The sequence below is a fragment of the Numida meleagris genome, chromosome 5 (genome assembly GCF_002078875.1).
Source record: "Numida meleagris isolate 19003 breed g44 Domestic line chromosome 5, NumMel1.0, whole genome shotgun sequence".
NCBI lineage: Eukaryota > Metazoa > Chordata > Aves > Galliformes > Numididae > Numida > Numida meleagris.
Genome location: NC_034413.1, coordinates 9,596,287 through 9,609,461, shown reverse-complemented (window position 1 = coordinate 9,609,461; position 13,175 = coordinate 9,596,287). Strand labels below are relative to the sequence as shown.

General features: G+C 45.1%; 1 protein-coding gene across 2 annotated transcripts in view; it reads left to right on the top strand.

The window, feature by feature from the left end:
* RBM20 (RNA binding motif protein 20) overlaps positions 7–13,175 on the top strand; it is a 101,053-nt gene continuing 87,884 nt past the window's right edge. For both annotated transcript variants that reach the window (XM_021399606.1, XM_021399605.1), the window contains exon 1: positions 7–248. In XM_021399606.1, the coding sequence (XP_021255281.1) occupies positions 106–248 (143 nt within the window). In that variant the 5' untranslated portion in view covers positions 7–105. The remainder of the gene's footprint in view (positions 249–13,175) is intronic.

Below are 13,175 nucleotides of genomic sequence, written 5' to 3'. Positions count from 1 at the left end.
GGGGAGAGCGCGGTCGCCTGCAGGGCCGGTCCTCGGCCACCGTCCCTCCCTCCCTCCTCCCGCTCGGTGACCCGCTCCTCCCGCCCGCCGCAGCGGCCTCCCCGCATGGTCCCCGCCGCTGCCATGAGCCAGGCCCCGGCCCCCAGCGGCTCCGACCGGCCGGAGAGCGATGCCCGCAGCGGAGCCCCCAGCCGGGGCCCCGGCAGAGGGATGCCGCCGCCGCCCAGCCTGCCCCAGCTCCTCCACAAGTAAGAGCCGCCCCGCGATCCGCCGGGCCGGGAGGGCAGCGCCGGGCAGGGCAGGGTCGGGCAGGGCAGGGCATGGGGTCGCTTCCCTCCCCGCCGCCGGTGCCCCCCCCCCGGAGCCCGCACCGACAGCCTGGGCGGGCAATGCAACCGCGCCCTACAGCCCGCACCCCTCCCATGCCGGGATGAGCTCTGTTCGTCCCTAAGCTCCGTTTTTCCCCGGGCTCTGTTTGAGCTCCGTTTCCCCCAAGGCCGCCGGTGCCGGGCTCCGGGGGCTCGGCGCCGCTCGGGAAAGTTCCCCGCGCCGTGCTGGGGCCGCGGGCAGCGTGTCCTTGCCGGGCCTGCAGCGCCGGCATCTCTGCGCGGCTGTCCCCAAACCCGGCCTGCGTGCGGGGAGCGGTGGGTCCTGGTGACGTTTTGCCGTTTCATTTTCTGTCCGGAGGGAGAAAGGAAAGCGCTTTTGCCATACAGTGCGGTGACGCGGGTGGCACTTCTGTGGGTAAACGAGAGACCGAGTGCGCGCTCCGTGGTTCCGTGTGACGCACGAGCAGCGCGCTAGTTGAGCTGTGCAGATTCAGATATCTGTGCCTAATAGCCATAATGCACTGAAAGAGAGGGGCTCCTACCCAGCAGCGAACCCGCGGGTGAGCGCCGGGCCCTATAGCTGCAAGGTTCGCTGCCGAGCGGCGCTGAGGCTGTCCCTGTGCCCGTGTCCTCGTGCCCGCCCTGGGCAGCGGGCTCTCGGCCGGCCCCGCGCTTCCCTCGGGCCGCAGCAGCCTGTGAGAGCGCTGCTTTGGGCATCGCCTCCATCGGTTCGACAACAAAAGCAGCGCTGTGCCTTAGGGAGGAAATGCTTTCAGTCCCGGCCCTGGTACTTTCGGCACACTTGCATACATCCGTGTAAATATTTTGGTGTGCTGTAGCTTTGTAGCAAGCTTAGAGTATTACACAGAGTTGGGAGTTGTGTTATCATTTACAGATATTTAGGGAACCAGAGCTTTAAGGTCGCGATGGAGTGTGGCCTATATGTTGCATGATGCTTGTGTTTCCTTTTATCCTTGTTCTCTTTTCTGGTGTTGTAACACATCCATGCGTTAGCTGTTCTTGTTGTCCATGTCTTTATGGGCATGTTTGTATGCATGTTTTTATTCCGAATTCATAAATACAGACTTGGGAGTTTGCATGGAAACCGAAACATGGGTGAGTAGCGCTGGGAGGCTAAAGGGCTCCGTGTGAGTGGCAGCGCAGCGGGACGGTGCTTGCGGTCTGTGCTCGCTGGCAGTCGGTTGGAAAGCCCAAACCGTGGGCTCCGACATTGGCCCATACTCCTTAGTGCTTACCGGGGCTTTGCAGGGCTGCGTAATGCACTCGGGACTGACTCATGATTAATTTTATAACGTACATGCTATACAAAGAGCCATCCCATTTCTACCAGCTGAGCCCGCTATCAAATCCTAGGTAGGAAAACTTGAAATCAATTTCTTTTCGGGCCTCCCTTGAAGGGAAAGTTGTGAGGGAGGTCCCATGCCCCCAGCGCCCTTTGCCATGGTAGTACGGCGCAGGACAGCGAATGTGGGATGTCTCCATCTAAGGCCCTGCAACTCGATCGTGCTGTTTGCAAACCCTGAGACATGGCTTTGCTTGCACCGCTGCGTTTACGTTCAAATTAATACATTTCCACTTTCTAATTACAAAAGCAGGCAGATTGTATTTTGCTTTACCGACACCAGCTTGGTATTCTGTATATCTGAGTTGGATATTCGGTGTGTTTTGTGGTTATTAGGAGGGGATATATTGGGGCTTATCTTAAAGTGCTCTTGTGAGTGTATTTCTGGGACGCTGGGACAGGTGCAGTGCCCAGCGAAACAAGGTAATTCAGGAGGCCGAGAGCAGCCATCCGTCAGTCTCAGCGTGAGGTGAAGTTATGGTTCTGTTACTAGAAAAGAAAATATCAACCTCTTACTTATTATTTTTAAACAAACAACAGTTGGTACTGTTTTTCTTTATACCATCTAAACTTCCAAAGCCCTCTGGATGGCCCTCTGTCCCCTGCTTAGAAACTGTTTATAGTTCGGAGGTGGCATTACTAAATGCAACATCTCGGTGTTTGGCAAACTTATCACCTGTTTGGAGTGCGTGGGCACCACGGGAGAGGGGAGACTGCTCTTGGAGTAATTCTAGGTGTGATTCACCACCAGGTGGTGGGGCAACCGACTAGAAGGAACTGGGAGGGGAGCGAGTCAAGGGCTGGTCACGGCCTAGCGGTGAGGGCTGATCATGGCCTAGCGGTAAGGGCCGTCTGTGAAGAGTGCTCTTCGCAAACGTGCTGCGAGTGAACTCCGTAATTGCAGGAGACCTGATTGCACTGAAATGCAATCCCTTTGTATGTTCTAATAGCTAGCTGCCTCCTTTCAGTTCTAATGATTTGTCATGGGTAATACGTGCCCAGTGGAGATGGAGCTCTTCTGCGCTCCCTGTGTTGATACAGGACGATGCGTTTGTTTTACACGTGGAGCAAGGAATCCTGAAACAGCGGGGGGAAGCAAAGTGAAACCATTATTTTTTTTTTTCCAAGGGGTTGTGCCCCAGAGATTCTGAGCTCCTCTGGAAGGAAGATGGAATTTGCAACATCTGCGCCCGAGTCGTCATCATCCCGTGCCAGGTCTGGGGGCAGGCGCTCTGAGCTCTCCCTTCCTACAGCACTGGGGAGGAAGCATGTTGGGAAAAATAACGGCCCTTTTTTTTTTTATTATTATTTCTTTAATTTTAATGTAAATCCGTTATGTTGAAGCAGGTGCCTTGGGATTCTATTTATTTATTTGTTTATTTATTTAAAGTGCATCTATTTCGTGTAAAAACGCGGGTTTTTCATTTTCCTCCCTCTATTCCTTTTTTTTTTTTTTTCAACTCGAGGTCTCTCAGGAGAGATAAAATATGAATGTACTCCCCTTGTATACATTAGTCATGGCAAATAGTTTGGCATATATGGCAAAGGCAAAGCTGATACTTAACAAGGGGACGTTGGGAGAAACACTGCTTTCAGTGTTTCTCTCCTCACTGTTACTGACCCAGCCTTTCCCTATTCATTTGCCTTTTGAAGTACATCTCCACAATCTTGAGTTGCTTCCCCGCCTGACAGAGCCTTGAAAACTCATCTACTTACATATAACTCATTCCTTAGATAAGATGTTACCTAAAGATCAAAGATATATAAATAGTATGGGTATGCCATTTTAAATAAAAATGACTGGAAGTCATTTATTGTCTGGTTTTTTGTCCTATTTTTTTAATTGTTTTTCTTGAACTAATTTTTTTATCTTGTTTTTTTGTTGTTGTTGTTGTTTTTTCTTTAACCCAACAGCTTGTTGGGACAGGAGCTCAGTAAAAACCATTCAGGGGTTGAAAAGGGAGTACAGACGTACGCGGAAAAATACTTTAGAAGTGCTACCACATGTGCCAACATTTCTATGCAGTCTGGCTTTTATCATCTGTTATCAATACGTTCTTAGTTGCCCAGAAATGCCAAAATTATTTTACGTAGTTTAGTGGGGGCAGAGATAATAGCAGTGGTACCAACTTAGGTAAAAATCAAAAGAATCCATTTTTATGAGAAGCAATGGAGTAAGTGGTTTATGGGATGCAACACATGGCAGTGGAGCCCTTCGCTGTAACTAAGTTGCTTGGATCTTGCTCTTTTATTGGAAACTTAATCCTGCTGTTCCCATCAATGGGACGACTGGGAAATGCGTTCTTTTCGGGCTCTTGGTTCAGCTGTTGTTGATGCCAACCTGTGTGCACTGAACTGAGCTACCGCTGCTCTGTGGGGATGTACTGAAGTCTTTCCAACCTTGTCTGTAGGAGAGGAAAAGCAGAGGTGGGTGCAGATCTTCTTTCTGGGGACTGTCAGAATGGAGGAAATGGATCTTGACAAGTATATTTATGCTTCAGAGAGGGCTGCGGAAATTTCCTTAGGAGGGCAAGAAATGGGTTTTTGTGCGAAATAATTTAGTCACTTTAAAATACCCCTTTGTATAGAATCTGCTCTTTCCAAAGAGTGTGCTGTCTTGATTTATTTTTAAACTAAGTCTTTCAATCAGATTTGCAGCTGGACGCTTCATCAGACTGACTTTATTCCCCTGAATTCCCCCCCCTCCATTCTTCGTACCATTTTGTAGTTGGTGTAAGGATGTAATCGCTCTGTTATCCTCTGCCCCTCTACACCCAGCTGCTTTCTCTTTGTCACACTAATGACCCGTCACTGTGAAGCTGTCACTTTGCACAGTGGGTGAAAGCAGAAAACCTGCCCTGTTAGGTTTTGGAGACGTTTAAAATCTTTCCCGTTCTGACAAGTTGAGCCTACCCCGTCTTACAAATGCCTCTTGCCTGTTTAGTACAAGTGCAAAATAAAACCCTGTATATTCTGTTGCATGAAGGGGACAAAGGCTTGTTTGGTTAAGGGATATGAGTGCACAGAGGCAATTATTTTTGTTGCAAGCTTGCTGCTTTAATTTTTTAATGCAAACTTGTGAAATGTAACTTTGATTGATTTTAATTCCACCACAAACTATATATCTTTTTCTTGTGCGTCTGAGGAAGCCAGTCTGTTCACATTTTGCACGCCTGTGTTGGGAGATGAGCAGGACTGGAGTGGGATTGAGCAGTGCTTTTGTTGATGGTGGTGCTGTTCAGTGCGGTTCTGTGCGTTGCGGCTGTTTTCCTGCAGTGGGGAGATGGGGGGGTTGGTGATGTCTGTGAGGCTGAGCCACTTCACACAGAGCCTTGGAGATGTGCTGGACTTGCTCTTACTTTTTTACTTGCGTTTCCCTATTTGCTTTAAGAAACAGGCTGAGCATTTCTGCCAGAAGAGGCATGACAACTGAAATTTCTTTTATAGAGATAATAAATACTTTTCTGTGGGCTTTTGCATATTGCACAGCTGGAAAGTAGCAATAAATTGACCACAGTACGTCTGTTAATAAGAGGTGTGATGCTTCTGTCTCTACCAGTTAATGTGTTCTTCCCCTAGGGGAAGTAAATTTGTTAGGTTGATGGTGCGTACAGCTCATTACACTGACCAAGTTTTATGGTTCTCTTTTTCTCCTGTTTGCATTGTTTGCGGTTCTGTACTTCCTCTGCTGCCCCAGACAAAAGCTCTTTGTCGCAGATTATACACAACTCTGTGTGAGGATGGGAATTGTAGAAAAGATGGCACTTCCCTCCTAAAATCTTGGAGAGAACTATGAGCAAAGTAGAGTGAGGTGTTTTTCTGCCCTGGGCTCCTCTTATCTCCCAAGCTCTTCCATTAACACATCCTAATGTTCACACCCCTGCTAGCCACGTGCTCTGCACTATCCATTTGTGCCCCACTAGTGCACATTCTTGTAAGGTCACCTACAGCCGCCTTCTGTCCTGCCAACTACGACCACCTCTTCTCTTTATTGACCTCTTCATTCAAGGTCATTATTCTATCCTGTAGCAACACCTCCCTCTGTCTTGAAATGGCCCAAGAGGTTTGCCTCAGCTTGTTCTGATGTGTATTGTGCTTAGGGGGGTGTCACTGATGTGTCTGGGGGTGAACATATTTGTAAGTAATGTAGGAAAACAGTGGTTGGCTGAGATGGTGCTTATAGTTACTTCAGTCGTTGCAATGGATGAATGGGTCTGTAGGGTCTGAAGTGGTACAAACAAAGCAATACAAGCTCTGTTGTACTTGCATCCAAGTCAGCTTTCGTATTTTCTGCACCATGTTGGATGTTACTTGAACACACCTTTGTTTCCCAGCTCACGAAGAAGTAAGAAGTGCTGAATAACCGCTTTGTAGTTGACAATAAAATTTAAATGTATTACCTTTGTAGATCAGAATTCCAAAAGACAAGGCGTCATTCCTATAGCCTGTATTTATTTTTTTTTTTTAATATTACAGAGCATTAAAGGATTCAATTTGCTTGAAGGGGGGAAAAAAAGTAAAACAGAATTTTTTAAGGACTAGAAATAATTAATTTCACTTAGTTTAAATGGCTTAAATTCCTCTTTGGATATAGCGTACATACTTTGATAGCATACATACTGCGAGATTGATCTCGCAAAGCCTTATTCATACGCGTGAGGATTATTTTTTGTGCGTAAGGCTTTAGAGGATCAGATCCTATCACCCAAGTCTCTATGAATATTTACTGCCTCATTTTTCTTTGCCAGGTCACTGGGAATTTGCACAGAATCATTAAGCACAGTAAGCATTGATAGGAAACACCGAATATGTTAGAAATCTAAGAAAATAATAAAAGAGAGACTTTGTCTTCCAGTATCGGAGCTTTCCTTCTTAAAGAGAGCACGGAGCTGTGCAGGGAGGAGCGTTGGTCTGCACTCCTGTGTGCTTTTTAATAGTGTACTAGTGATGTGAGGCATTTCAAAAACAGTACTCGAGTGTAAAACCTCTCAGTGGTGGCTGTATGTGGCAGCTCAGCCTCTTTCAAGCCCCCGGGGCAGAGCCATTTGTAGCTGCTTCTGTGCAGCATGCTGCCTCCTGTGCATGTTCCAGAGCTCAGCGTGCTCTGTCATCTCCTCCGGCTCTGTAGAACAGAAGGCCCTTTTGTACCAAGAAACGTGCGGAATGGAGACTCCTGCCATGTTTCTAATTGATCCGTGTAGTATAATGTTTTTTTTTCTTTTCTATGTCCTTTTTCAAAGCTTTAGACTTACTCTTTGGCTCTGGTGCTTCTGTCATTTCGAGCCGTATTGTCTGAACGTTGGTAGCAGCGCTCCAACGCTGAGGACTTGATTGGCAAGTTTTAGCTGTGAGTACATTTTCACAGCTGATCCATAAATCCCCAACAGACCATTAGGAGCTTCAGAGCAGCTCTGGCAAGCTCCCCTACAATAATTGTAGTTTTAAGTCTGTTATATTTAGTTTTCTCACCTCCTAGCGGGATGCCAGGGAGCCCTCTCTAGAAGCAAACACTACAGTCCATGTTTTACTCCAAGCTGGCAGCTTGCACAGAGCCCAGCATGGGAGGAGGGCTTGCTGCTCATGGACAAGGCAGAGAGCATCCAGGGGTGTGAGTCGTGGCACACAGACCCCAGCTCTGGTCTGAGGCATTTCAGGAATGGGAGACCTGGAGCACATCACTTCTCACTCCTGCCTCCTGTTCCTGCTCGTAGGAGGGAGCAAGAGAGGCAGGAAAGTGGCTTCTAAAAGCTTAAACATGATGGAGTTGTGTGTAGCTCTGAGACAGACAGCTCTGAATTTAAAATCTCTGAGGTAATTTTACTTATTTAGCTGTAGCAAAGCTGGCAGTTCTGGGAGTGACCATCTCTCTAAGAAAAGAACTCTTTTCTCTAACATGGGCAGCAGCAGGGAGAGCAGCAGCATTTCTTTTGTGTAATGGGACTTGTGGTAATGATGTCAGTGCAGCAGCTGGAGCCTGGCTTGGAGACCACATCCACTTTGGGTTCATTGCTCTATCACCATGCATTAAAACCAGTGCTGCGGGGACTGAATTGTGTGTGTGATGCTGTGGAGAATGCCTCTTATGCAGCTCGATAAAGCCAGAGGAGGAGTTTCTGTTGCTTTGGACTTGGATGCAGCTACATAGGCTCTGGCAACAGCTCTAGTTTGGCTGATTGTTTGGGCAATTAATGAAAACTGTGTACGTTTCTTTTGGAAATCTCTGTTTGCCAAGGATGCACTTGCCACTTGGTGGAGTCTGGTGTGTTACCTTGCTGAAGGGGGAAGGGGGGTGGCTGTAGGCAAACTCTTCCAAACAGCTGCTGCTTCCCTTTCTAGAAAGCCTGACTCAAATTAGTTACCGGATGATCGTGAATCTCTTGATCATCTGCAGCATGAAATCAGTCATTCTTACCTAAAACATGTAATTGATTTCTTTGCACGGGTGGGTGTCAGAGAAGCATTATCTGACTTATATATGAAAAGGGAAGAAGGAAGAATTAGTGCTGGCCTTTTAAATGAATTTTCAAATAATTCTTGTTAGAGCAAGAAAAGAAGAAAATTCATTCATATTAAAAGCTCCTTTGAGCAAGAAAGCAGAGGCTTTGTTGACTGGGGTCTTGTGAGGATAGGCGTAGAGTAAGCAACTATAAGTAGTGATACAGAGAGTGATGATCTTGTTCTACAAACTTGTGTTGAACTTACACAAGAGGCAGTAAGAATATCAGGTGACAGCCTTCTTGCAAGGAGGCATGTCAGATCAAAGGTCTTCAGTAAAAGGAACAGAGCTGGTCATCTCTTCAGTCCTTACTTTCCAGTGCATTTGATGCGAGATGCCAAGTGGGAGGTGTTGTTCCTGTGGTGGGGATTGCTGTTGATGCCCGGGCCAGTTCTGGTATGCGACACCTAAACTAGAAATGCTAGGAGTGATAAATGAGCCCATTACATCTGTATAAATGAAATTCAGAGCATGCTTCAGCCAGGAGGAAAGACAGTGCCTTTCATCTGTATCTCGTAATGGAAAAAGTTTTTGTAACAATGTGGAACATCTAGTGTGGCTGGTTTAGGATTGATGTAGGCTTGTGGAAAAAGAATACAGAGGTTCTAGGATTAAAAACAAAAGATACTAGGAATATGGGCTTAAGAATGCTATATTTTTGATTCACCTGCGTAAGTGTGCTCTGTTTTATTTCGAGAATGGGATGAGTGGGCAGCAGTCACTGAGAGGACAATGAGGACCTCCCGTGCTTTTGGGCAGCTCGCTAAGATAACGAGCTGTAGATAAGGATGGCAGGGTGTGCTCACTTAGTGACTGTTGGCCTGCAGGGTGTTGATGCAAACTCTAACCAGCTTGCAGTCCATCTGTATGGCAAGTAAAATTTGGGAATGCTTACTCGGAGAGCTAGCTGGTGTGAATCACAGACCAGCGTTGAAATGTATAACAAGTTTACAGGTGAAGCCTAACAGGAATCTATAATTAAAAGGATAAGCATAATTGTGTGAGGGACAAAGACATCTGGAGTCCTACTGCTGATTGTTGGTCTAAAATATGAGTGAGGCAATGCAATCATGGAAGGCGAGAGGAGAGTTTAGAAGACTTGTTTTCCCTGCAGTGTTAACTCAGGCTCTTAGATTTTCAGCTGTAAGACTACCAGCTACCCTCTGCTGAGATAGCTGTCGCTTTGGCAAGAACATGCTGGCAAAATAATCTGAGTGCTGGTTATCCTCCAATACCATTTCCATTTCCACCATTCCCTGACGGTCAGAAGTTCTGTGTGATGCTACTGATGAGAAAAAGGATTTCAGCCCTGCCCCGCTGTGATGATTTGCCAGGCTGAAGCAACGTTGTATGGGCTGGGAGCTGCTGCTGGGGAGTGCCGTTGGGTGAGGTAGGCTAATTGGAGATGTTGGGAAAGTGAGAAGTGTGAGGGAGGCATACCCAGAAGAAGAATCCATCTTTACGTGGTGGAAAGCCTATGTACTTCTCCCCAGCTCCTTCAAGGAGTCTGGGCATTGTTCTGGTGTTACATCAAGCAGCCTCTTCTCTCCCTCTCCCTTCAATGTAGCTTTGGTCTAGTTGGTATCAACGTTTTATTTTCCAGCTATTAATTAAAATAAAAACGAATTTAAAGTGATCTCAAGGCGCAAACTCAGTCATTTTCTCTTTCATCCTCATGGGAGAAAAAGTGGCACACTTACCATTTTAATGATTGCAGGCGATGACCGATGGGAAAACGGAGCGTCTTTTCCCAAGTGGAATCAAACTGCGAAGCGGCCAGGGCAGCTGGGAGGTTCTGCAGCTCATGTGTACATCTTTGAGAGCGTGAATGGTTTGGAGAAACAAAACAGAACGTTTTCCTGATTGAAAGGCTGCCTAGACTTATCTAGGGCTATAGCTGGTTATTAATAGAACATACTGCATTTCCTTCACATAAAGATACGAAGGGCACTTTGAGAAAAAATCCTGCTGTGCCTTTCTGTCTTTGGGACCAGCTCATCACCCAGCTAAAATTAAAAGGTGAAGTCAGGCAGTTCTTGCTCTCTATTTTTAAACCGCTTCAACATATGAATGTGAGTGTGAAATCTTTCTTTAGGCCTCTCTTAACTTAATTACCTACTTATTCAAAATATCCTCTTCTCAAATTGCTGAGCTATAATTATATTCATTTTTTTTTCTGTGGACACACTGGAAAAGTGTATGTTTTTCTTTAGCTAGTCGGTGTTTGCTTATGCTGTGCTTAATTTGTAGTTCTGTAGTTTTTACGGCAATGGAAGCCTTATGGTAAGTGCTTGACATCTATTTGGATCAGTTAAAAAGAATAGCAAGCGAATGATGCTTTTGTTGATCTGTTCTGTGATTTTCGTCGGGAAAATATCACAAAGAAGCCTAGCTTGGAAAAAAAAATTACAATTTTTTACAAAAATTTAATTACAAAAAAGTAATTTTTTACAAAATTACTTAATACTACAAAGTGACGTGACTGCTGAAAATACTTTGTTACACTTTTTTTCTTTCATCTTTTGTTCTATGTAAGCTTACTCCTATGTATTTTGTTTATATGCCTTTTCTTTTGTGTTTGGGGGGAAGGGGCAATGTGACCCCAGCGCAGGACAAGCAGTGGAACCGCTTATAAACCATGGATTTGCCACACTTTTGCACTAATTTGGGTATGTGGAATTCATCTTCTTTTGTTTCAGCGAATCTATCGAAAATGCCTTTATAATGTGATCAAGTGCTCTTTGCTCACAGAAATCACATTCTCCAGACTCGTTTCAGCCTGCAGAGGGTGTGCTTTCCTCCTCCAAGGCATTCCCTGTATTACCGTTAACACACTATGCTGCTATGCTGAGAATCTGTCCTTGCACTTAGAGGTACAAAGGAAAAAGGCATCTGTCTGTCTGTCCCCATGATATCTGTTCCTGAATTTCCCTGACTATCAGGTATTTGATGTGCAGGCCGTACCTGTGGGTTTCTCTTGTACCCAGAGTAGTGTTATTTCTTCAGAACTGACCCCTTTCACAATGAAAAGGACTCTTGAGAGCACTTGTTTCTTTGCATCCTCTTTTTGGGACCATTGATAGCAAGCATAGTTCAAAGTGGCGATGTATGGTCTGTCTTTCTCAGTGTTTGCCTGATTTCTTTGCCGTTGTCAGTGGAGCAGCTGTGCCATCAGACATCCTACGTGATGGTCAAGCAGTCAGCAAGCTCCATTCTATCATGTCAGTAGTGATCCGAAGCTGGATGAGCTGGTAAGCTTCGAGTGACATTTCCTTTGGTGTCCAAATACTCCAGGGTAGTGTATATGGGAGTCTGTATTGGTCTTACTGCTGACAGACAAGTAGACTGTTTGCTGCAGGCTGTCTTTAGGGCAACTGGTGCCTGGGGACAGCAGTAAGGGTGGTTACACCTCTCCAGGCAAATCCCACATGCTGTTTGTCTAGTTGGCATTCTTCTCTGTATCTTCCTCTTCACTTACCAGAAATACCTGAGATTTCATGTGTGTGGGTGTTGGATGACAGCGTGTTTGTGTTGCTGGTGAGAAACATGTTGCTATTCGTGGTGTTTGGTGACAGTAGAGATGGATAGCTAGACAGTGATGTTAAGTAACACAAATCTGGAGCCATGGTCTGTCAGACTCATCTTCCCATACTAATCTCTGTGTTGGAACAGCTGGCTCACCAGCTTGTTCCAAGCTTCCACCCACTCCATGCCCTCTCCAGAAAACTCTTGGAGAACCATCTCTTTTGTAAATCCTTCTGGGTTGGCTGACCATTACCCTTCTTCTTGCTCCATCCAGTCCTGCCTCCCATTCTTGACTTTTGATTGATAACCTGTTGTCTTGTAAAGACATGTATATACCTCTAACCTACAGGCGAGTTACACGATTATTTCAGAATTGAAAAAGTTGTGTTTTAAGAGTTAAATATAGACATGATGTTCACCTACACAGTGATGAACATGTTGGCTAATTAAATGACTAATTAAATTCACAGATTTTTTGTTCACCCACTGCAGACTGCAGTCCAGCATTTCCAGTACTAGAAACGTTGCATTGGCAGTATCCACGAAACTGCTGTCATTTTTGTCTATGTCTTCTTCTGCTCAGTTTTCAATATTCTGTTCTTTTGTTTCTCTTGTTTTTGTAAATGAACTTTCTTACTGTGCTGTTTCACTGAAGCCCCATTACTTCAGTAGTGCCTAAATGCTGACAAAATCAGTGAGTCTTAGCAGTGTTCACGTATTTCTGCACTTGAAATAGAGCCTGCAGAATTTGTCGCCTGGAACATTATGTTTTAGCCATTGGAAATGAAACACCTGACAGCATTAAGCACTCAGGGCTTCCAGTCATGGGCAAGCAGCCATTATATGTATGTTTATCCACAGTAGGAAATTTGGACAGCTTTTGATTCAGTAGCACTCATCTGTTAAACGTAAGCTGTTACCTTTAACATTGAAGAGTATTGAAAGGAAAGAGAAATTTATGGGTATGGTGTGAATCTGGTAGAATTGCTGATCGTACCTTTAAACAGTCTGAAAAGTACGTTTCTCAGTGGGGCCAAGTGAACAATTGTGATTGCTACAACCACCTAAAAATATCTTGCAACCTTTGTCTCATTTTAAAGACACTTCTCTAACATCCTTTTCAATAGACTGGATTAAATTACTAGAGAGTGGAAAGCTGTATATCTTTTTGTAGTAGTTTGAGCATTTACATATTTGTTTGAATGCTGTAGACATAACTCAAACAGATTTATTAGTTGAGCAAAACAGTTTATTTTGAATCTAGGAAAAAATACTCTTGTTTATTTCCTACTGTTGCTTTAAGTAGTTGGATAGTAGACTTTATTCAAAGAGTAATCCTCTTTTTTTTAGTTTCTATATATGGTATGTGAAATTTAAGTGGATAATTTATTAGTTTTAACTAAAGAGCCAGGTTGTAAAAGTGGTCTTAACTGAAGCATACAAAAATAATACAGAGATTCTT